The following is a 23,822-nucleotide window of genomic DNA, read 5'->3' as shown; positions in this document are numbered from 1 at the left end:
GAGATGTCTACTCCTTTCAGCCGCAAGACTAGGCCGAGTGCGGTGCGGTAGCCTTTTACTGCTGAAATGGAGAGAAGCTTCTCTCGGCGAAGGAAGACGAGGAAGTCCGCGACCTGCTGAACAGTAGCTCTGACCGGAGAGATACCCCTTCGACGACACCAACCACAGAAGACGGACCACTTTCCCTGGTATACCACTGCGGAGGATCTTCTGAGGTATCCTGCCATCTCTGTTGCTGCGCGGCGCGAAAAGCCTCTCGCTCGCAAGAGATGGTGGATAACCTCCAGCCGTGAAACACAGGGAATGCACTGCCAGGTGGAACCGCTGTGCGTGAGGTTGACGCAGAAGGTTGGGCCAGGGGAATCTCTCGGTGCCTCGGAGAGAGAGCTAGCAGGTCCGGGTACCAATTGGCCTGTGGCCATTTGGGTGCCATCAGAGTCATTCTGAGATTCGGGGTGATCATCACTCGGCTGATCCCCGCGAATCAGACAGAATGGAGGAAAGGCGTACATGTCGAGGTTGTCCCACGGGTGTTGGAATGCGTCCTCCGCAGCGGCCCATGGGTCCGGCACGACCGAACAGAAGACCTGAAGTTTTCTGTTGTGCCGGGTGGCGAACAGATCTATCACTGGACGCCCCCACAGGTCGAACAGCCTTTCCGCTACTTCATGATGGAGGGACCATTCGGTCCCTACCACCTGGCTCTGGCGGCTGAGCTTGTCTGCCACGACATTCCTCTTGCCTGGAATGTACCTGGCTGACAGCTCTACCGAGTGAGCTACTGCCCACTCGTACACCTGCATTGTCAACTGATGAAGCTGATGGGACACTAGTCCCCCCTGCTTGTTGACATATGCCACTACCGTGGTATTGTCGCTCATCAATACCACGGAGTGTCCCATCACTCGATCCCGGAACTCCTGGAGAGCCAGGAAGGCCGCCTTGAGCTCCAGGATGTTGATGTGAAGGTGCTTGTCGTCTCGGTGCCACACTCCCGAAGTCAGCAACTCCTCCAGGTGTGCGCCCCATCCCTCGGTCGATCGTCCAAGAACAGAAGCATGTCGGAGGGGGAGTATGCAGGGATACTCCTATTAAGATGTTCCTGTCGTCCAACCACCAGTGGAGGTCCTTTCTCACTTCCTCGGAAAGAGGAATGAGGAAGGACCGGGGTCTCGGACTGGGACCAGAGCTCCTTTAGTCTCCACTGGAGAGACCGCAAGTGAAGACGCCCGTGAGGAACTAGCTTTTCTAATGACGACAGGTGACCGATGACGACTTGCCATTGCCGAGCTTGTTGCTCCTGCCGAGACAGGAACAACTGTGCTGCCTCCCTGAACTTGCTGATACGAGAGTCCGAGGGAAAGACTTTGCTGCCACCGTGTCTATCAGCATGCCCAGGTATTTCGTCCTCTGCTTGGGGTGAGATCTGACTTCTCCAGATTTACCACGATCCCTAGATCCTGGCAAAACTCGAGGAGACGATCCCTGTCTTGTAGCAACTGCGGCGAGAGCTCGCCAGGACTAACCAGTCGTCGAGATACCTCAGAAGGCGTATCCCGTGCTTGAGTGGGCCCAAGCTGACACGAGAGAACACTCTCGTGAACACCTGGGGAGCGGTCGAGAGCCGAGACAAAGTGCCCTGAATTGGAAGACCGACTCCCCGAGGATAAGCGGAGGTACTTGCGCGAGGGCGGATGGATGGGTATTTGAAAAATCGCATCCCTCAAGTCCACCGTAAGCATGAAGTCGTTCTCCTGATGGAGGCCAGCACCGATCGTGCTGTTTCCATCGTGAACCGAGTCTGGCGAAGAAACGGTTCAAGGAGAGAGGTCTCTGACTGGTCTCCATCCCCTGATGCCTTCTCTACGAGAAAGATCCGGCTGTAAAAGCCTGGAGACTGGTCCGACACGACTTCTACAGCATTCTTGCTCAGCATGGCTTGCACTTCTTGCTGTATAGTGCGATGTCCTTCAACGAACCTGAAAGATAAGTTTGGAGATGGACCGGAGTGTAGGTGAGGGGAGGCCGAGACTCGAAGGGTAGGAGATATCCCTCCCGAAGGACATCCACTATCCAGGTCTCGGCTCCGTGTCGCTGCCACGTTGCCCAATGGCTCGACAGGCACCCCCCTACCTTTGGCAGCTTTTGGGGGGGAACGCTGCCCCCTTCTTCTTACCCTTGCCCCCTTTACCGGAATGGAAAGGGGGCTGAAAGGGACGGGAGTAACCCCCTTTTCGAGGAAGAAGAAGGCTGGGTGTTTCCTCAGGACCCCTTGAAGACTGGGACTTCTTAGGGGCGAGGAAGAGCCAGCCTGGCCCGAAGGCCTGGCTGCAGTGGAACGAGAAGACCCGGAGGTCTTAACCACTGCCTGGTGGACAAGCCGGTCGTTCTCATCGGCACGGCGTTTGTCTACCGCGGCATCCACCAACTCTCTAGGGAAGAGAGGAGGAACCCAGCAACGGTCCATTCCAGAGCGATTGCCGACTGGGACCTACAGACTTGGCAAAGCGAGAGAGAACAGCGTCTCTTCGCTTTAACACCAAGTTTGCCCACAGGTTTGCAGTCTGGTGGGCAAGGTAGGAGATAGCCCTACCTCCAGACTGGCACAGTCTCCCAAAAGCAGAGTCCTCCCCAGGTACGATAGTGCCTGAGGAAGCGGCTACCTTCGATACTGTGAAGGACCACAGATCGAGCCAGGAGACTGCCTGAAAGGCCGCCATGGCGGTGGCTTCCAGGGTTGCAGCTTCTTGTTGGGAGAGAGAAACATTCTCTGCCGACAATTGCTGCAACGAAAGACCCGGATCCAGACGAGTCAGGTCCGGGTCAACCTGTTTAGTCAGCAACGCTCCTTTTGCCGGTGGTAGAAACACTTCTGGACGAGGCAGAGGGGGAGGAAGAAGCTTCTCCGAGCGGCTCGATCGAAGGGAACTGTCTTGCCCAGACACAAGACCGTTCACTTGATCGAGTACCCCCTCGGCAAGCGTGGACCACGGCAGCCCCACCGAAGCCTTGGGTTCCTTCTTAGGTCCCCAGAAGGATTCGAGGCGCTAAGGACAATCCACAGACGAAGCCGTGGTCCCTTCCCCAAGGTCATTGTGCTGACGAATCGGCGCGATAACCTCCGAAAAAGTCCTCTGTATTTCGGGGGTGTCCGCATCCTGGGGCAGAGGACCTTCAAGTCCTTCCAGGGTGCGGTCCTCCCGAACTACTCTCCCAGCAGGAGGGAGAACCTCGGCAGACCCCCGAGGATCTTCCTGAACTACATGGGCGTAGGACCTGGTCGAGCCAAGGACCGAGCCAGGTACATACCCCCATGCAGTTGAACTCTGAGGAGAACAATCCCCAGAGTTCCTCCTCTCCGACTCACGCCCTTTGGAGGAGACCGAAGGAGCGGAGGGGACAGGCGAGGAAGATCGGGCGCTCCCACTGCCCTTACTGGCAGAACCAGTAGAGGCAGCAGGCCGAGGGCGGTCACCAACCCGCGGTGATGACGGGCCCTCAGGTCGAGGAGAACGTTTCAGCTCAGGTGAAACGGTCTCCTGAGGAGAGCGGAGCGGCTCGCGAGAGTCGAGCCGCGCATTCGCCTCCCCTGAGCCAGTCTGGCCGCGTGGGCGTGGCCGGGGACTGGGAGGAGTCGAACGCGCGGCTGGCTGGCGCGAGCTTGCACTGTCCTCTAGACGCGCCCCAGACTTCTTCGAGGCCGAAGCCTCTCGGGAAGACTGAGCAGGGGACTTCTTCCCTGTTTCTCCATGCACTCGGCCCAGGGGCTGAAGCATCATCCCGGGAACCTGACCTGGCACTAGATGGAGTGCCAGAAGGAAGAGGAGGGCACCTGCATGCCCGGCTCTTTCTCGTCCCATGCCCTGGTCTGTACGGCGAGAAGTGTCCACCGTAACAGACTGGGGTATCCTGGTCTCCTTGGAGACCCGGGCACTCGGAGCAACTCGCGAACGAGAGTCCGACGCGGTCTCGCTGGTCTTAGAAGCAGGAGGTTTCTTAGGCGCAGCAGGGAGAGTGCTGACCTTGGTCTGCACGCCCTTGGCTCCCACTGCCCTTGGCCCGGAGGCCGGAACAGCGGTTCCTTGATCCGAAGATCGGGAAGAACCAACGAGAGAACCCACTGCCTTCTGTGTGGAAGGAGGCACACCCTTAGAAATCTCAGTACGAGGTTTCTTGGGGGGGGGAGAGACAGACTTCTTCTTCTTCGGCCGCAAAGCCTCGGAAGGAGAAGAGGAAGAAGCAGCAGACGACGACGACACCTTCCTAGACCTCCTCTTCTTCTTCTTCACCATCTGCTTCAGGAAAGCAGTCAGATCACCAATCCAGGAAAGCGAGGCCGCGGACTCAGGAACAGCAGGTACAGGAACAGCGGGAGGGGCCACAACAGCAGAAGGTGCAACCCGGGCAGAGACGGCGGAGCTCGGACCAGCAATTGCCTGGGCAGCGAGCCGCGTGTCGCCAGGAACCGGCGGGCGGGGCCAGGGATGCAAGCGCCGCCCCTCCCGCGTGTAGATCTGGCACGGGCCGCGCCAAGGTCGCTGGGAAGGGAACTGAGGCAGACGAAGGGCCGGGCTGGAGAGACAGGCGAGGAACCGTATCCAAGGCCAGGCCATGTTCAGCAACGGGCAGCAACAGTCACATACGGGTGCGATGGACGTCACCATGTAGGAGGGGCCAGTGCGCGAGAATGGTGCCAGGAAGCCAGGTGGCAGAGGAACAGCGTGCTGGCCCGCGGATGACGCCGATACCTGGGTGTCCAGATGCGAAGCAACTGAAATCGGCATCTGGACAAACCGCGAGAAGGTGACAGTCGTGGTAGTGGCTGTTGCTGCCATGTGGGTCGTGACTGGAGGGGGGGCCATGGGAGCCAAACCTTCCAGAGCCGAGCCAGGTAGGCCCAGGTGCAGCCAGGGTGAGCTTGGGATCATCGTCTGGCTATCGAGCCCGGTACCTGAAGCAAAAGTCGGGTTAATAGAAGAAGTCTCCACTCGCTCCAAAGGGAAAAACTCCCCTCCGGAACGGGAAGAGACTTCCGAGAGGATGCCGCGGTCCAACTCTCCCCCGTGCCCTTCCACAAACGAAGAAACGTAAGAGGAAGGGGAGGGGGAGTCCTCACCCGAGGGAGAGGGAGCAAGAAGAGGAAGTTCGCTGGGAGGTAGAAATGAACCCGAAACATCGGCCACCAACGGGGTCGTCGGGGGCGTATTTCCCTTGGACGACTCCTTGGTAGGCTTATGACGGTAAGTTCTCCTCCCTTTGAACTTGCCCCATTGCTCGGAGGACCACAAACAACACTCATCACAAGTAGTCGCGTGAACACACCCGCCCCCTGCAAGATGTGCAGAGAGCGTGTGGGTCCACATCGACTCTAGATCTAAACGAATTACACTTTTTTCCTCCCACCCCAGGACACACACACTGGGGATGGGAGGATTTAGATGATTTATCCGTAACAAAAAAACAGGAAAATTCCCACCAAGAATGATGAAAGGAAAAGATGCAGTCAGGCAGAGAGCGAAGAACAACGTCCGTGCGCTACGACGGCCAAAAGCAAATTGGAATGTTTACATCCGGGCAGGCGGTTCTCCCGCCTCCCGGACAGTAACTGCCTAACCACCTTGTTGAAGTTCAACGGCCGTTTTCCAGCCTACGCCTGAAAGTATCTCCTAATGTAAAGGACCGAGGGTTTGTATATTGTGTCGGAACAATTAGCATTTGTTTACGTTCCATTAATGTATTTAGACATTTATATAACAAAAATATTTTCTTACTCATCTGATTCAAAGGTGTTGCCACTTGTTTTGGAATGTAACCATAAAAACACAATGATAAAAATACAAAAGATTTATTACAATTAACTTTCTAAGTTGTGGGATAATAAATGGTCCTTGCTTTTACCCTAACTTTCACTTTCCTCCTTATGATTCCGTAAAAATATTCTGCTGTGATGATGTAGTGGTGACAATCTGTCAATGAGCCACTGCCAGACATAAGTGCTGGTCCTTGTACTTACATAGTAGTTTCTCTACCTTGCCTTTATCTTAAGTGTCTGATTTTGCTAATTAATTTATCATGCTTTCTCTATTCTTCCCTTATTTTGCTTTCCTTTGTTTTTTATTAGTTGCTTCATATTCTTAACATACTTACTTCATACTTCACCTTATTTTCATAGCAATTTCACTTATGCATTATACCCTTAACAGTAAATACAATGGCATATTTTATGGTATGAACCAAATACAATTACAATCAAATTCAAAATATACTCAATGTGTTACTGTGATCCTAATCCCTGCACTAGCATTCTTTAAACGACTTCCCACCACATAAAACTCTTTTATATAGTACTTTTTATCAAGCATGGTCAAGTACTACACATGCCAAGTTTTGAAAGCATGCCTAAAGGTTGTCAACACTTATGTTTGTAACACTGCCTGCTAATCAAATAGTAAATCAGGATAACCACCTCAAGGATTGTGTTGGGAAGCATAGTGCCAAAATTTTGCAAAGAGCAGTAATCAATGATTCAGAGACTGCAACACCCATTATATTTATGACTGGTTTGTCTCTAGACCAAAGAGCAGTAATCAATGATTCAGGGACTGCAACATCCATTACATTTACGACTGGTTTGTCTCTAGTCCATATCTAAACTGAGCCGAGAACCTGGAAAATTCTGATAAAACTTAGTTCCACACCTACAGTATAGTAATTATGGCAGCTAACAGGATGATAACCTTTTTATATATTAAGGGGATCGGCCGCCTAAAAAAACCCAATAATCTTTAAAAAATTCGATTTGCTGAAAAAAATTCTATGGCTTCGTATAGGGTTCAAGAATGTGTCCACGAAATATTATGCTAAAATTTGCCGTATTTCTCTAGTTATGGCCTAAAATGTAACAATAACTATATACCCATAAAACACCAGTAGCACAAATGATTTAGTCTGGTATAGTTTTCCGATATATATTACGAAAACTTCCTTTGAAATGAAATGTATAATGTCAATAATATCCTACTCGGCACCTTTTAGTTATTCCTAGCCATGACAACGCACACGTCATACCATGACGCCGACTGTGGCCGAGTTGCCTATAAACTTCAAGCTAGAAGGACACGTTTTCATGCTCGCTAGCCTTGACTGAACTCTGTATTTTCTGCGGTGTTTTGTTTTTCACCGTGCCTAAAAGGTCCAAGAGTTCACTTCATGCTTCTAGAATGCGGAAAAGCCAAGTGGAAAAGTCCAGGCGAGAAGTAGAAGAGTTCAAGAAATTAGTGCCATAGAGGGGAATGGAGCGACGGAGAGAGAGAGAGAGCTGTCGCCCATCAAACGGCGCAGGCAGCGATCTCTGCTGAGCAGAGACCAGCCACATTCACCCCTAAACGCCTCTTTATTTGTTCGTCACTACCAAAGGGCAAAGATATTTTAGAAAAAGAAAGCAGTAGCTCGGAGGCTGATATTATAGACGATCCTGAAAATAAAATTATCATAATAAGTGAAGCAAGACTTGATGAATTACTTGAATCACGAATCCCTAATTGTGAATGTAAAGTAATTCCCAGGATCCATTTGGCAAGGGATGGATTCGAGACACTAATAAAAAAGTGTAGGCAACTATGATACCCTAGAGTAATACCTTGCAGCAAGATCAGACAGGGGGGGACCAGGAACCTAAAATTTATAAGAATGTGTCTTAGGCACATAAATAATCAATTAATATTCTTATTTATAATCATTTTGCATTAATTAATACCCAAAAATAAAAATTAAAACCATAGAATTAATTGTAACAGTCTTTGAAGTCCCTTTTACTTTTTTTATGTAACTAAAACTTTGAAGGCCCGTTTCTCAAAACATAAGTTTTTCGCCTTTAAAATGCATCTCCTCCCTTAGTATTGGACCAATCTAAATGAAATTTTAAATATAACATGGGGAAACATGGTAGATTAAAACAAAGCCGGGGATTTTTAATATTTTGAGTTTCTGATTTTTGGCAATTTTTTCTGTAATTTTTCAGGAAAATTTCATTAAAAAAAAAAAAAAAATTCATATCTCGAAAAATAATTGAAAAATCAAAAATCCCCCGGCTTTGTATCGAAGGTCCATATGTGTTTTATACGTGGTTCAAATCTCATCCCTTAAAACCAAAAAGCAAGGAGGAGATGCATTTTGAAAATGGCCATTTTTGGCGAAAAATGCTCTGGCGTCCACAAAACCTAAGGTCACTGAACAAAAATTTTTTCCCCAGAAGTTCCACACAATATCCTTTAACAAACCCCTATATATCAACAAGCTGTCGTTAAAAAAGTCGGAAACCAGCGATCCTTAAGTGGTCACATACTAAGAATATACAGGGTTTCATGATTTCAGAGGTTTAACATTAACACAAGTTACTGTATTTTAACCACATAATCAAATTTCATACTCTGAAGGTTGACCAGGCATAGTGAAAGCACAGATGTATGGCTTGTGAAACTTTATTTCCTACATTCAAGCATTTTCAACATCATTTTAAATAGGCAAAATTTTCAGTGAAGGTCTCCAGATGTAGAAAAAGCAGTTCATAATTTTCTAAATAGGCAAAATTTTCTATGAAGGTCTCCAGATGTAGAAAAAGCAGTTCATAATTTTCAAGACTGATAAATGGCTTGCTTAACCTTGGACAAAATTTCTGGCAGGCGATTAGCATCTAGCAGCAACACTCTTCTGAAGGGTGTATACTGTGGATCATCTTCATCCCAGTCATCAGACACTGCCTTATCCTTTCACTATGTAATCAAAACTAGCCAAAGATTCCTGGAAATAGAAAATCCATGTTTAAGTCTTACATAACTGACCTTTTAGAGAAAAACTGATCATAGTAGGACATGCATGCTTAATTCAAGTGTGCAAAAGAGAACAGCTGTTTTTGCGAACAGGGATCCTAAATCAAGTCCTACCAACCTCTCATGAATTTACTGAATATTAAAATCAAAACAATGAGTAAACTATTGCTAAAGATGTCTAAATTAAGGAAAATGTAAGTAAATTAACCCTTAAACGCCGAGCCTCAATTTATGAAAGTGTCTGCCGTATGCCAGTGGCGTTTGGGAGTTAGCGCCGAAGCGGAAAAAAAGTTTTTTTCAAAAAATCACAGCACGCTTAGTTTCTAAGATTAAGAGTTCATTTTTGGCTCCTTTTTTGACGTTGCCTGAAGTTTAGTATGCAACCATTAGAAATGAAAAAAAATATCATTATCATATATAAATATTGAAATATATGACAGCACGAAAAAAAATTTCATATATAATTGTATACAATCGCGCTGTGAGCAAAACAGTTAAAGCTAATGAGTTATTTTTTTTCCCCGTGTATTGTACACTAAATTGCGATGATTTTGGTATATAACAAATTGTAAAACGATCAAAGCAACACAGAGAAAATATTGCAATGATTTTGGTAAATAACAAATTGTAAAACGATCAAAGCAACACAGAGAAAATATTATCACAAAATGATGCATGAATTCGTAATGTGCGGACGTAAAAAAATGTTTTTTTCAAAAATTCACCATAAATCAAAATATTGTGCTGGAGACTTCCCGTTTGTTGCAAAATGAAGGTAATTGATTGAATATTACTAGACTGTAAGTGTTTTAGCTTACAATTGCAGTTTTCGACCATTTCGGTCGAATTAAAGTTGACCGAAGATCGAATTTTTTCTATTTATCGTGATTTATATGAAAATATTTCAAAATGGATAAAAGCTACAACCATGAGTTATTTTAGGTTGTATTCTACATGAAATTGCACACATTTTCATATATAAAACTTTATGTAACGACTAATATAAAACGGTGCAAACATTACAACAAAGTGACAAAAGAATTTCTGAGATGTTCGGCCGAGTTACAGCGCGGACATAAGGAAAGTTTTTTTCAAAAATTCACCATAAATCGAAAGATTGTGCTAGAGACTTCCAATTTGTTGCAAAACGAAGGTAAATGATTGAATATTACTAGAATGTAAGAGTTTTAGCTTACAATTGCGTTTTTTGACCATTTCGGTCGAGTCAAAGTTAACCGAAGGTTGAAATTTTGGCACACTGATTTATATGAAAATATTTCAAAACTGATAGAAGCTACAACCATGAGTTATTTTTTGTTGTATTCTACATGAAATTGCACACATTTTCATATATAAAACTTTATGTAACGACTAATATAAAATGGTGCAAACATTACGACAAAGTGACGAAAGAATTTCCGAGATGTTTGGCCGAGTTTTAGCAAGACGGATGTAAGGAAAAAGTTGTTTTCAAAAATTCACCATAAATCAAAATATTGTGCTAGAGACTTCCAATTTGTTGCGAAATGAAGGTAAATGATTGAATATTACTAAAATGTAAGAGTTTTAGCTTACAATTGCGTTTTTCGACCATTTCGGTTGAGTCAAAGTTGATCGAAGGTTGAAATTTTGGCACTTAACGTGATTTATATGAAAATATTTCCAAACTGATAAAAGCTACAACCATGGGTTGTTTTTTGTTGTATTTTACATGAAACTGCACACATTTTCATATATAAAACTTTATGTAACGGCTAATATAAAATGGTGCAAAAATTACAACAAAATGACGAAAGAATTTCTGAAATTCTCAGCCGAGTTACCGCAAGCAGAGCGTAAGGAAAAAGTTTTTTCAAAAATTCACCATAAATCGAAATTTTGTGCTAGAGACTTCCAATTTTTTTCAAAAATTCACCATAAATCGAAATATTGTGCTAGAGACTTCCAATTTGTTGCAAAATGAAGGTAAATGATTGAATATTACTGGAATGTAAGCGTTTTAGCTTACAATTGCACTTTTCGACCATTTTGGTCGAGTCAAAGTTGACCGAAGGTTGAAATTTTTTGTAGTCGACGTTCGGTACATCCGCTTGTCATCCGACAGACAATTTTAGTCAACTTACGATACGTCTAGTCGGCGTTTAAGGGTTAATCCCTTTCCCAATGCAAGTCAATTCTGTGTTTATGAATATAAAAATTATCCAGTAATTACATACCAGAAGAAAAATTTGGATAAATTGCATGAATTTTCAATTCAACAGAAACTGTTTTCTACATTTTATTTTTTCCAAGACAAGCAATATGCAGTAAGATACTCTCTCATGAATGCTGGGCATCCAGGCAGCAGTAGTACTTCTCATCTCCTAACCTGATATAAAGTCATTAGTGTATACTGTACAGCCACTATGCTCTGGGGTCTTTTTTTTCATACCTTCCTGTATCTACACTGTCTTTTCTTTTTTATACCCTGCTGTATCTACACTGTCTTTTTATGCATCCATGTCTTCAAAACACCCATCTGTCTCCAGCTACAGGTAAAAGGAAGAAGGCAATTAATCTTGCAAGGAAATTCAGAGTAATCATCAAGCATAAAGGCACAGTGCCAGTACAGTAATGGCCATCGCAAGGAACTTTGACTTTTGCAATCAACTATCTAGACTATCTTAAATCAGTGATGCTGTGAAAACACTGGCATCAATAAAATCCACTGAGCCAGTTAATGAGATGGAGACATTATCTGTTACATAGCTAGAAGACCAGCTATACCTTTGCCTAATAATGATCAAGGTTATGTTAATGATGGGTACCTATAAAGCCTTCTACTTTTCACTTTCAGTATACTATACAATAAATTGCAAGATACTGAACACTTCATCATAACACCAAGTTCGATGTTAATGATTCTGCCCAACTGTAAACTAATGTAGGTTGTTTAAGGTAAGCTAGCCTAGGTCATGATATTCATTAGGTGTGTTAAAAAGCATTTTCAACTTGATATTCTAACTTTCCAATAGGTTTTTTTTAAGTTTCAAACGTCAATGCTTATATGCTATCATAATTACATGAATACTTGTCTTCTAACCATTGACTAAAATACAAGATTTGATGTCCAGAGACATAAATTTAAGAGAAAATTAAGCTAAATGTGACATCTGCGATGAGCTCAGAGTGTTACGAAGCAGAGAGTCCATGTTTGCTCCTTTTTCTATTTGTTACTCCCTTAATTAAGCTTATGAATAAAACAGAAATTATTACTCCGAGGAGCAAGGCTAAAAGTAACACATACTGCCAGGATTAACACTGGATCACTAGTGTTGGTTTATTGAGGAAATAAACACATACTGCCAGGATTAACACTGGATCACTAGTGTTGGTTTATTGAGGAAATAATCAAAATAGCCAAACAGAACACTATCTACAGAAATCATAGGGACTAGATTATGTAAGTTACGTAACAAAGGGGCTCATACCTTCAAGAATGCTGGTGAAATACTTTTCATAATGATATTACAGTAAATGAGTTCCCTAGTAATTATTGTTAACACCCCACCAATGACAACATAACCTACTTTCAAATCACAGGAATGCTTTGTACAACCATTTTCCCATATAAGGCAAATTTGCTAATTGTAATTTTTTTGCCTCTAAATCTCATACATAAAAACTCCAAATTAATAAGACATAACTTACTTCAGCTATGACTTCTTCCTCTGGATTGCTCCAGATCTCAGTTTCAACAGTTTTATTTTTCTTCTTCTTTTTCTTCTCATGTTTAAACACTTTGCAAATAAGAATGAGGTATGCAAAGTCATAGGGCATCTTCTTAGTTTTGGCTTCTTCAAGCTCCTTCCTGTAAGTATAATTGATAAAAAGACTAAGTCACAAACATTAAAAATTATGATATACACACAAAATAATTAATAAATTATTCTCTCACTTCTACAGCTAACACCAAAGCTGTATTGTGTTTAATATATGCTTTTGGCTAATCCATTTGGTAAAATTTCTAGTACAGTGAAGTAACTCGATAGGTTCAACGTGCAGGATTATCATACCACAGCCCCCTGGTTTTCTGATCACTACTGGAACAGGTAATACTAAGGCTAATCTTTCATTAAAATCACTAATTACTTCTATGATATCCCTGTCTACTACAGAATCCTAGCATATTTACATATTTTTGTTTAGTACAACCTATATAGTTTAATGTCTATGGACATGAATCATGGTACTGAAGAGTAAAACCAAGACTAATTACGTAAATTTCAGAAAGAAGCTTTAAGGAGAATATTATGGATCAGACAGCAGGATAGAGTGAGAAATGATACCACTAGGAAAATTACAAATGTTCCTCATATTGATGAAATAATACTGAAGGGGAGGTAGAGATGGCTTGTGTCTTTTGCATCACCCGATAGAATAGTAAGTGATGGTGTAAACTAGACTCCTCTGGGCACCAAAAGGAGTAGGAAAACTTAGTCCTACTTGGATGAAAATTATGAGATTTTAGACTGAAGATGAGTGAAAGTGAAATTACAAAACATGAATAGCACAATTTCACTATGGCTTTGAGTTGCATTGCGTTGGAGGTGATTATCATTACCGAAACAGACGTACCATTACAATAATCTTTCATAAAGCATGATGTACAAGACCACTCTGATCCCAATTACTGTACTCTAATATTAAGGAGACTGCAGCCGTAATCATGATGAGAGCAGTAACAAACAACTTATCTATTACTTTATCAACCTATGTCACAAGCATCAAACATCACTGATGAGAAAATCATTTGTTATAAGTAATAATTCTTATCAAACAATTTGATTTCTTTAAATATAAACATTTACATTACCACTCCCTTGGATTCTTCATGAATTCTATAAACTCCATTACTGAATCTAATATTAATAAGTCATCAACTATCTGACAGAAGCTTGCATGTGCTCCCACAAACTCTAAGTGTAGATACGATCCTTACTTTCTCTTGCAGTCTTGATTACGATGTGAAAAATGAGCTGGGTTGAAAACAGAAACATACTTGTTAACCTTTAAACGCCAAGCCTCTATTTACAAAAGTGTCTGCCGTATGCCGGCTGGGTTTGGGAGTTAGCGCCAAAGTGGAAAGAAAGTTTTTTTCAAAAAATCACAGCATGCTTAGTTTTTAAGATTAAGAGTTCATTTTTGGCTCCTTTTTTTCTCATTGCCTGAAGTTTAGTATGCAACCATCAGAAATGAAAAAATATCATTATCATATATAAATACTGAAATATATGACAGTGTGAAAAAAAAATTTCATATATAATTGTATACAAATCGCAGCGTGAACAAAACGGTTAAAGCTAATGAGTTTTTTTTTTGTTGTATAGTACACTAAATTGCGATGATTTTGGTATATAACAAATTGTAAAACAATCAAAGCAACACAGAGAAAATATTATCACAAAATGATGCATGAATTCATTAAGCAGACGTAAAAAAAGTTTTTTTCAAAAATTCACCATAAATCAAAATATTGTGCTAGAGACTTCTCATTTGTTGCAAAATGAAGGTAAATTATTGAATATTACTAGACTGTAAGAGATTTAGCTTACAATTGCATTTTTACCATTTCGGTCGAGTCAAAGTTGACTGAAGGTTGAAATTTTGGCACTTGTCGTGATTTATATGAAAATATTTCAAAACTGATAAAAGCTACAACCATGAGTTATTTTTTGTTGTATTCTACAGGATATTGAGCACATTTTCATGTATAACACTTTCTGCAACGCCTGGTAGAAAATGGTGCAAAAATTATGACAAGGTGACTAAAGAAATTCTGAGATTTTCAGCAGAGTTAGCGTCTTGCGGAGGTAAGGGAAAAAGTTTTTTCAAAAATTCACCATAAATCGAAATGTTGTGCTAGAGACTTCCCGTTTGTTGCAAAATGAAGGTAAATGATAAAATGTTACTAGAATGTAAGAGTTTTAGCTCACAATTCCATTTTCGACCATTTCAGTCGAGCCAAAGTTGACCGAAGGTTGAAATTTTGGCACTTACCGTGATTTATATGAAAATATTTCAAAACTGATAAAAACTACAACCATGAGTTATTTTTGTTGTATTCTCCATGAAATTGCACACATTTTCATGTATAACACTTTATGTAACGCCTAATAGAAAACTGTGTGAAAATTACAACAAGGTGACTACAGAAATTCTGAGATTTTCAGCAGAGTTAGTACGTGGAGGGAAGGAAAAGTTTTTCAAAAATTCACCATAAATCGAAATATTGTGCTAGAGACTTCCCGCTTGTTGCAAAATGAAGGTAAATGATTGAATGTTACTAGAATGTAAGAGATTTAGCTTAGAATTGCATTTTTTTACCATTTCGGTCGAGTCAAAGTTGACTGTAGGTTTAAATTTTGGCACTTATCATGATTTATATGAAAATATTTCAAAACTGATAAAAGCTACAACCATGAGTTATTTTTGTTGTATATACATGAAATTGCACACATTTTCATGTATAACACTTTATGTAATGCCTAATAGAAAAGTGTGAAAATTACAACAAGGTGACTAAAGAAATTCTGAGATTTTCAGCAGAGTTAGCGTGTGCGGAGGGAAGGAAAAAGGTTTTTTCAAAAATTCACCATAAATCGAAATATTGTGCTAGAGACTTCCTGTTTGTTGCAAAATGAAGGTAAATGATTGAATATCACTAGAATGTTAGATTTTCTGCTTACCAAAAAATACCCATATATATATATATATATATATATATATATATATATATATATATATATATATATATATATATATATATATATATGCACATATATATGAATATAAGAAGGCCCATAAAACACTATTTGAACGTTGAAACCATATATTTTGGGCACTTGCTTCTGTGCCCCTGTTCACTGGTAGAATATGGACAGATGAGATGTTACAAGGGTATATATACAAAACATAAAGGTGTGGCTTTAAGTCTCCGATGGTATGAGTGACCGTTTCCTAAGAAGGAGGAGAATGACCAATTCCTAGTGGTTTTGGCCTCATTAGCTCCGTTTGGCGACGGATCTGGAGGTCGCGTTTCTTGGGTCATCTTCTTCAGGAGGGTCTGAGGATTAGGCGTCGATGTCGTCCGATTTCCAATGTCCTCCTGACAGGTTCATATTGTTGGTTTGATTGATGATAGCAGATTCCAGCATCTTTCTTTTGTACGGACAGCTACTTTTGCAAACTAACTCCGTCCCACTTCAGTTTATGACATGTCCTGTATTTCTGATATGTAGGAAAATCCCCGAACTCTCCGAGCGTAACGTACTGATCTTTTGTGCTCTTGTTATGCTTTGTTTTATGGGCCTTCTTATATTCATATTACACTGTAGTATTACAGGAAAAGACATTCATACATATATATATATATATATATATATATATATATATATATATATATATATATATATATATATATATATATATATATATATATATATATATATATATATATATATATATATATATATATATATATATATATATATATATATATATATATATATATATATATATATATATATATATATATATATATATATATATATATTACAGATCCCCGATCCTGCAAAGTGCTACCTTGCAGGTAGCAGTGTGTGATCCCCTGCCTGCAGCCGACACACAGGGTCCACTACCAGGCAGGACATTGGAATGTGAGGGAAGGCGGCAACAGGGACAGCAGGGGCGGCGGCATCAGCAGGGGCGGCATCATCAAGGCGGCGTCGGCAGGAGCAGGACGACCGAGGTTGGCCCTCCTAGCGACATCTGCCCTATCCTCTCGGGGCAGATCTGGAGCTCGGGAAAGGGGGGCGGTATTGAAAGGCCACTCCTCAGGATTAAAGTTTATGAGGGCATTCCCGGCCACCTCAAGAAACTGGATGTGGGACAACCTCCGGGTGTCTGAGTTGTACCCACAGTAGAGGATGTAGGCATTCTGGAGGGCCAACTGAAGGAGGTATTTGAGGAGCTTGCGTGTCCACCTCCTGGTTCTCCTGGCGAAGGGATAATACTGGATGAGTTAATCAAAGAGATCAACTCCTCCCATGTGCCTACTGTAGTGCCCAATGACAGTAGGCCGTTGGACACGAAACTCTTCATACGTAACTCGGCCCTGCTGACATGTCTTCTTCCGCTGAACGACCTCTTCTTGGATGGGCTCATGACTCCTCGTAATCATGGGCATGAGTCGGACCCCCTTCCAACAGATGACGAAGACATCTCCCTTCTGCCGCCACTCTGTCTCCTCTTGCCAGATGTTGCAGCTGGCTAGCAAACCTCTTGAGGACATTTGGGGCCCCACACACCAACCGAAGGGTACCACTGACATGCACACCTGCTTCATACAGTTCCTGGGCCAGGGCTACCGAGTTATAATAATTATCCATAAACAGGTGGTATCCTGGTTACGGAAACGATCCACAAGACCGAAGACAGTGTCATGCAGTGTGGAGAAGACCCGGAATACACACAGAAGTCCACAACGTATCCAGTGTTGGATTCCGTAATAAAAATAACTTCACACCATATTTCTTTGGCTTCTTGGGGTTGTATACTTTTATGCTCAGACGCCCTTTGTATGGCATCATCCCCTCATCCAAAGAAAGGTTCTTGGAAGAAACCACGAGAAACTGGCACCATTCACGAATGTAGTCCAACACTGGGCGGACAAAGATGAGGCGATCTGGGTTATTCCGGGGTATGGCCCTTTGGTTGAAGGCGTTGAAATACCTGTCCAACACCAGGAAACCATCATGGGGCATAATGCCGGGCACATTGGGTATACTTAAAAAAATTCCACCTCCAATATTGCCTGACGTCGGCAGCAGGCATCATTCAAAGAAAATGGAGCCCCAAAAATGTGACCTTAAACGCCGACTGGACATATTTTACATTGACAAAAATTGTCTGTCGGGTGCCAAGTGGACGTAAAATACGTCGACTACAAAAATTTTTAAATATTCCCGGAAAAATAGTTATAGGCCTAGTTTGCGAAAGATTTTAAATCACGCGCCTTGAGGATGCTGGGAGTTCACGGATCAAGCTGTTGTTTTGTTTACAAGCATGAATCAGCTGCACATGCGCAAATTTCTTTCTTCTCGCACTACAAAGCATCAGCGACGCATCGTCGGAGAGCGATTTCTCGACGCATTTGTGTTTTGCAGAACTTATGTGAGTGTTAGCGTATTTGTGACTCAATAGGACGTTTGCAGAGATGTCCCAACGTCGTCAGGACCGTGAAAGGCGCGTATTGCCTGTCGGTAGTGAGCGTGTGAGGTGAGTTTTAGATTTGGATGCTGGAGAGGGACCAAGCACCCAAGGTGACCCAGCTTTTCAACGCCGTGTTGTGCGGCCACGTGTGGCCGAAAGGGACCAAGGACCACATCCTGTGCCTTTTACGACCCCTAGGAAGCATCGGGGTGTCCTGAGGGACATTCGTAAGCATTTGGGAGGCCTCCAACAAAAGGACATTGATGAGTACTTGTTGGAGCTCGATCGAGAGCAGGTGGAAAGTCCTCATTTTGATGGCAGTTGGTCATCTAGTGATGAGGACATCACGCCCGATGTCAATGATGACGAGTATTTGCCCCCAATGTCCATACAAGAGCCACAGCATGAAAGTGAACTGGAGTTCAGTGGTTTCAGTGCTTATGAGGGAGAGTCTCAGGAGGAGGAGGAGGAGGCACCAATTGTGGCTGGTGGGGACGAGACAGAAAGTGATGGTGAAAGTGAGAGAGATGGGTCAGTGGGGAGGGGGAGTGTGAAGTTGTGCCCGGCGCGCGTGTGCGTGTGCGGGCGCATGGACCGGTCCCGTGAGAAGGTCGCAGCGTCCACGGCAGCTTAGGTGAAGGCCGTTCATCCGAAAGTGATGAGGGGTGGTTGGAGGACCCCACCCCACCTAACATGCACCCATTCACGGCAGCACCTGGACTGACCGTCCCTGTGCCCTCTCACTGCACTGGGGTAGAAAACTAGGCTAAGGGAAGCTTGTTTCTAGGCTCTAGAGGCCGCTTTCCTTTGTCTACCCCTCTCTTACTTGTCTAGTTGAGATCACATACCTTCTACTTTTGATAATAATTACATTTAGCACAAGCTTTCTCCCTACTATATTTCTGACCACTACAGTTACTGCAAATTGTATGAGAATCATACGAAGATTTGATTAATCTGGTCTTGCAACTTTCACTATAATAGCAGAACTAGGTGAACTTGAATCAGACATAATAATAACCAGGGAACTAGAAAAAAATTATCCTGAAAGCTATTTAAGCTTGAAGGCTACTCAAATAAGCGATAATATTTCACCGAAATCCAGCCAACAACCGAAAATCAGTAAACAAAAGCTGCAGCAAAACCCTGATGTTACTCTACAGCCGACACAAAGAGTATGAGGTTTTCTGTTAAGTCGTTTCCAATAATCCCGTTAGTGGGCGGGGCTTGTCACCTACACTAAATTATCAAAGTGCTATCACGATTTTTTAAATAAAGGGTGCTGTGCGAGTTAGAAACTATAGTTACATAATTACTTGGTAAATTACTTATATGAAGCTTTCATGTAACAGAAATGAAACACAATAAGACACAGCTTTGGAGTAATGGAGAAAGCTCTGGAGTAGAGAGAGAGAGAGAGAGAGAGAGAGAGAGAGAGAGACCTCCAGGACACTGATACATTGTATCTGAATGCTAAGTCAGAACAAGTTTGTCTTTAACTTGAATAGTATGACATCTGGCTATTTTCATATTCTGGTATTCAAAATAACTTGGCCAACAAAATCATCATCATAATGCCTTAATCAGTATAGAATATCTGTTCAATAATGTCACAGTGAATGTAAACCCCAAGCCATATTGCAATGAAGTTCATTTCTGGATTCATTACTACTAACAGTAATGTTAACATGTGAGTATACCATTCATTCATTCAATAGCTTTCTGTTACCGAATCAAACAGTCGGATGGGGAATTAGTGAAATGGCTCAGCTATCTGTAATTTGGATTTTTCTTGTGAAAACATGACACTTGATGGACGCACAACAAATACTAGTGCATTTTGCAGGTTATTTTCTTTTACCTTGCTCTCTAAGCAATTTGGCATATTAAGAAAGTGCAGTAAAACAAATGTGGTCAAGATTTAAGGATAGTTTTTGAAAGTTAAGTACAAAGTCCAGCTGAATTCTGCTATGCAGTAATGAGGTTATTGTTCATTCTTTTTCAACTTACATAATCACACTTAAATAATGCTCCTTATAATAATAGCAAGAAGGGATTGTGCAGAGCAAAGTCTCTTTTTAAAGTTTGTTTTTCTTTGAGGCATACAAGTGAATCTTCTCAATATTATATTAGTGTTTGCAGTAATTTTCTGCTACAATATGACATTTGTAAACTAAGGAATGTAATGGAATATAAAATTTAGGTCAAAGGCCTAGCACTGGGACCTATCGGCCATTCAGCACTCAAAGGAAATCGAGTAAAAATATCTTAAAAGGTGCACTAAGAAATAACTGTTAGGAGAGGATGGAAAGTAAGAAGGAAGAAATAGAATATGAATAGCAATACAGTAAAAAGAATGAAAAGGGTTGCAGCTAGGGGCAGAAGAGATGCTGCAAAGAACCTTAAATAATGCATACAATGCACCACATAAGACATACTGATGGCACTAATCCCCCTTGGGAAATTATGAAATGAATATATAGAAAATTTATTTCGTTTCTTTAAAACTGAAATAGATTTAGTCATTTACTTTGACAGAAAGTGGTGATATAACAAGAACTAAAACTCATGAATGGAAGGAGAAAACAGAAGGTATGCAAAGATGCAACATCATTAACTGTATTATATAATAATTATTTCAAGTATTTTTGGACCTACCTACATGTCAAATACCTAAAACTAAATCTGGCTTGTGTTTAGTGTTTTTACGTGGAAAGTGAAAACTGGAGCAAAGTAAGTTACACACCGAACAGCAAAGTGTGAATTGACCAAAGAGTGCAAATGAAAGACTATGAACAAAAAGCATACTGTAAATAACCTTTAGTATTATCCAAAGTATGCCACACAAGAACTACAGTAAATCCCCCATATTCGCGGTCTCACGATTCATGGACTCACCTATTCGCGGATTTCTCTGTGGAACATATATACACATTATTTGCGGAAAATTCGCCCATTCGCAGTATTTTTCACTAAGAAATATTCACTAATTACTGTATTTTCACATCATTTTCATGACTAAATGCATTTTTGTGATCAAACTATTAAAATACTCAGGTATAAGCATTTTGGAGATTTTTTTGTGTTTGAACTATCAAAATAGGCAGTTCTAAGTGTTTTTAAGTATTCGTGGATTTTAGCTATTTGCGGGAGGGGAGGTACACATCCCCCCCGAATACGGGGGGTTTACTGTACTACAAGTGGAGCCCTACGGGAACATAATTCAGCAAATATTAAAGAATATTGTAAAAATAACTGGACACCTGATCGAAAATGACATTATTTTTCGAAAATGGCGTTATTTTTCGAAAATGACATTTTATAATAAAATAAAGTTTTATATTTACTTACCCAGTAATTACATAGCTATTAGTTTCTTTTAACCAGCAGCTTAAAATTTTTATATTGTTTTGGTTATGGCGATGTGCCCCGCCCACTTTCGGGGAAGAAGAGGTACAACATAGCAAACCTAGCTTCAGTTTGTTTATGCCCTTTGTCCAAGTGAGGGGAGGCGGGCGGGCTCCGTTCATGTAATTACTGGGTAAGTATACATAAAACTTTATTTTATTATAAAAATGTCATTTTATATAAGTAATTTACCCAGTAATTACATACCTGATTCCCACATTGAATGGAGGTGGAAAGGCTGGACATATCTACCCCAAAACATTATTAATAATGATGAGTTTGAGAATAGAAATTTCCTAACACTGAACCAAAGTTGTTGAACCTTACCTGATAAGAGAGCTGCTACATGTAGATACTCCCTCTGGCTGGCGCTCATCTTATTAAGTAGAGCGAGGCAGTAAAGCCTTGAGGACCTACTACTACAGTGGGTGCTTTGTAGCGATGGACTAATTTCAGAGGGCTAACAAAGAAAACATGATGCCCTGCCCAGGGTGCAGTACCACACAAAATAACCAGAACAATATAGTCACCATAACCACCAAAAAACAACTTAAAAACACCAATACTCAACCATTAAAACCAAAGGATTGGAGGGTGCTCCAAGTACATAGTACTCCCAGGCTCCCCAAAAAACTCAACACCCTAAACAAGGTGAAGAGATTAAAGAAAGGCCATTGCTTTCTATGTCTCCTCCCCCAACACCATGCCAGCCACGTAAAATGGACCCATGGTACTGCACTGATCGTAAGTAGTTTTAACATCCCTTACGTAATGAGATGTAAACACTGACTTGCACTTCCAAACCATTGATTGCACAATCGATGTGAGGATAAATTGCACTTAAATGTCAAAAGACGTGGCAACTGCTCTTATCTCATGGGCTTTTACCTTGCATGAGCAAAGAGAGTCTTCGCTCACCATGGAATGTGCTTCTGAAATCAAGTCCCTGAGAAATAGTCTTCGTTCTGTAAAGATAAAACTTTAGGGCCTTACTGGACAGAGAGCTCTTCTTCTTCAGACAGGCCTACTATCTCAGACAAGCTCTTGATCGTAAAAGAACAAGGCCATGGATTCGATGGCGATTCATTCTCGGCCAAAAAATCTAGGGAAAAGGAGCAAACTGCATTCCCCTGAGAAAATCCGGCATTTTTTTCCCAAAGCATGGATTTAGCTGGATCTTTTGGCAGTGGCCAAGGCGACCAGAAAAAGCTTTTCTGGTAAGATCCTCAAAGAGATAGACTGCATGGGCTCAAAGCGTGAACTGGTCAGCCACTTAAGTACTACATCTAGATTCCAGGACAGCAAGGGTTTTTCTTTAAGCTTTGCAGCATCAAAGGACTTAATAAGGTCGGACAAATCCTGGTTAGACTATAAGTCCATTCCTCTATGGCAGAAAACCAAGCTAAGCATTGCTTTGTAACTAATGGTAGAGGTGGAAAGTCCTTTAGTGGTGCGTAAGAACAGAAGAAAGTTCACTATTTCTGTTACAGAGGTATTAGAAGAGGACAAGTTATTTCGTCTGCACCAAGACCTGAAGATACACCACTTAGCCTGGTATTCTTTATCGGATGACTGTCTTCTGCACTTCACAATAGCGTCTGCAGCCGCTCTTGAAGAGCCCCTTCTTGAACAATCACTTAACAGTTTGAATCCTGTTAGGGCCAAAGAAGACAGGTTTTGGTGGAACCGTTGGAAGTGAGGTTGCTTGAGAAGTTGTTGCTTCTGTGGGCAGAAGTCTCGGGAAGTCCGCAAGAAGTTCCAGCAGATCTGGGAACCACTCCTTTGTTGGCCAGAAGGGGCTATCAAAATCATGGACAAGTTTTGATGACCCCGGAATTTGTTGATGACTTGTCTCACTAAACTGAATGGGGAAAGGCATACAGATCTTTGCCTGACCAGTCCTGCAACATTGCATCAGTCGCCCATACTAAGGGATCTGGTAACGGTGAGCAGAAGAGAAGTAGTCTGTGATTCCTGGAGGAGTCGCATAAACAAATCTATCATGGGTTTCCTCCAGAGCTTCCACAGATCCAGACAAACCAACGGGTCTAATGTCCATTCCGTGGGAAGAATCTGTTTCTGACAGCTCAAATCATCTGCCACAACATTGAGTTTCCCCAGGATACACTGCGTTGTCAATTGTATGTTCTTCTGGTGTAACCAGAAGAAGACTCCTTGCCGCTTCATACAGGAAAAAAGAGTGAGTTTCTTGATGAAAGCCAGTGCCGTTGTGCTGCCTGAATGCACTGCTACTGTCTTGAGGTTGAACTTCTGAAGCGAAACACTGTAGGCCCAGAAATATCGCCTGTAACTCCTTTACATTGGCGTGACAGT

At 42.2% G+C, this 23,822-nt stretch overlaps 1 protein-coding gene across 1 annotated transcript in view; it reads right to left on the bottom strand.

The window, feature by feature from the left end:
- Nucleotides 1–8,464: 8,464 nt before the first annotated feature.
- LOC136833465 (protein BCCIP homolog) overlaps nucleotides 8,465–23,822 on the bottom strand; it is a 109,354-nt gene continuing 93,996 nt past the window's right edge. The window contains 3 exon segments of the mRNA XM_067095658.1: nucleotides 8,465–8,766; nucleotides 8,768–8,799; nucleotides 12,519–12,678. Coding sequence (XP_066951759.1) covers nucleotides 8,634–8,766; nucleotides 8,768–8,799; nucleotides 12,519–12,678 — 325 coding nt within the window. The 3' untranslated portion in view covers nucleotides 8,465–8,633.

Source organism: Macrobrachium rosenbergii, chromosome 51 (assembly GCF_040412425.1).
Source record: "Macrobrachium rosenbergii isolate ZJJX-2024 chromosome 51, ASM4041242v1, whole genome shotgun sequence".
Classification (NCBI taxonomy): Eukaryota; Metazoa; Arthropoda; class Malacostraca; order Decapoda; family Palaemonidae; genus Macrobrachium; species Macrobrachium rosenbergii.
The sequence above is the reverse complement of the archived record's forward strand: the minus strand, read 5'-3'. Positions and strand labels throughout refer to the sequence as shown.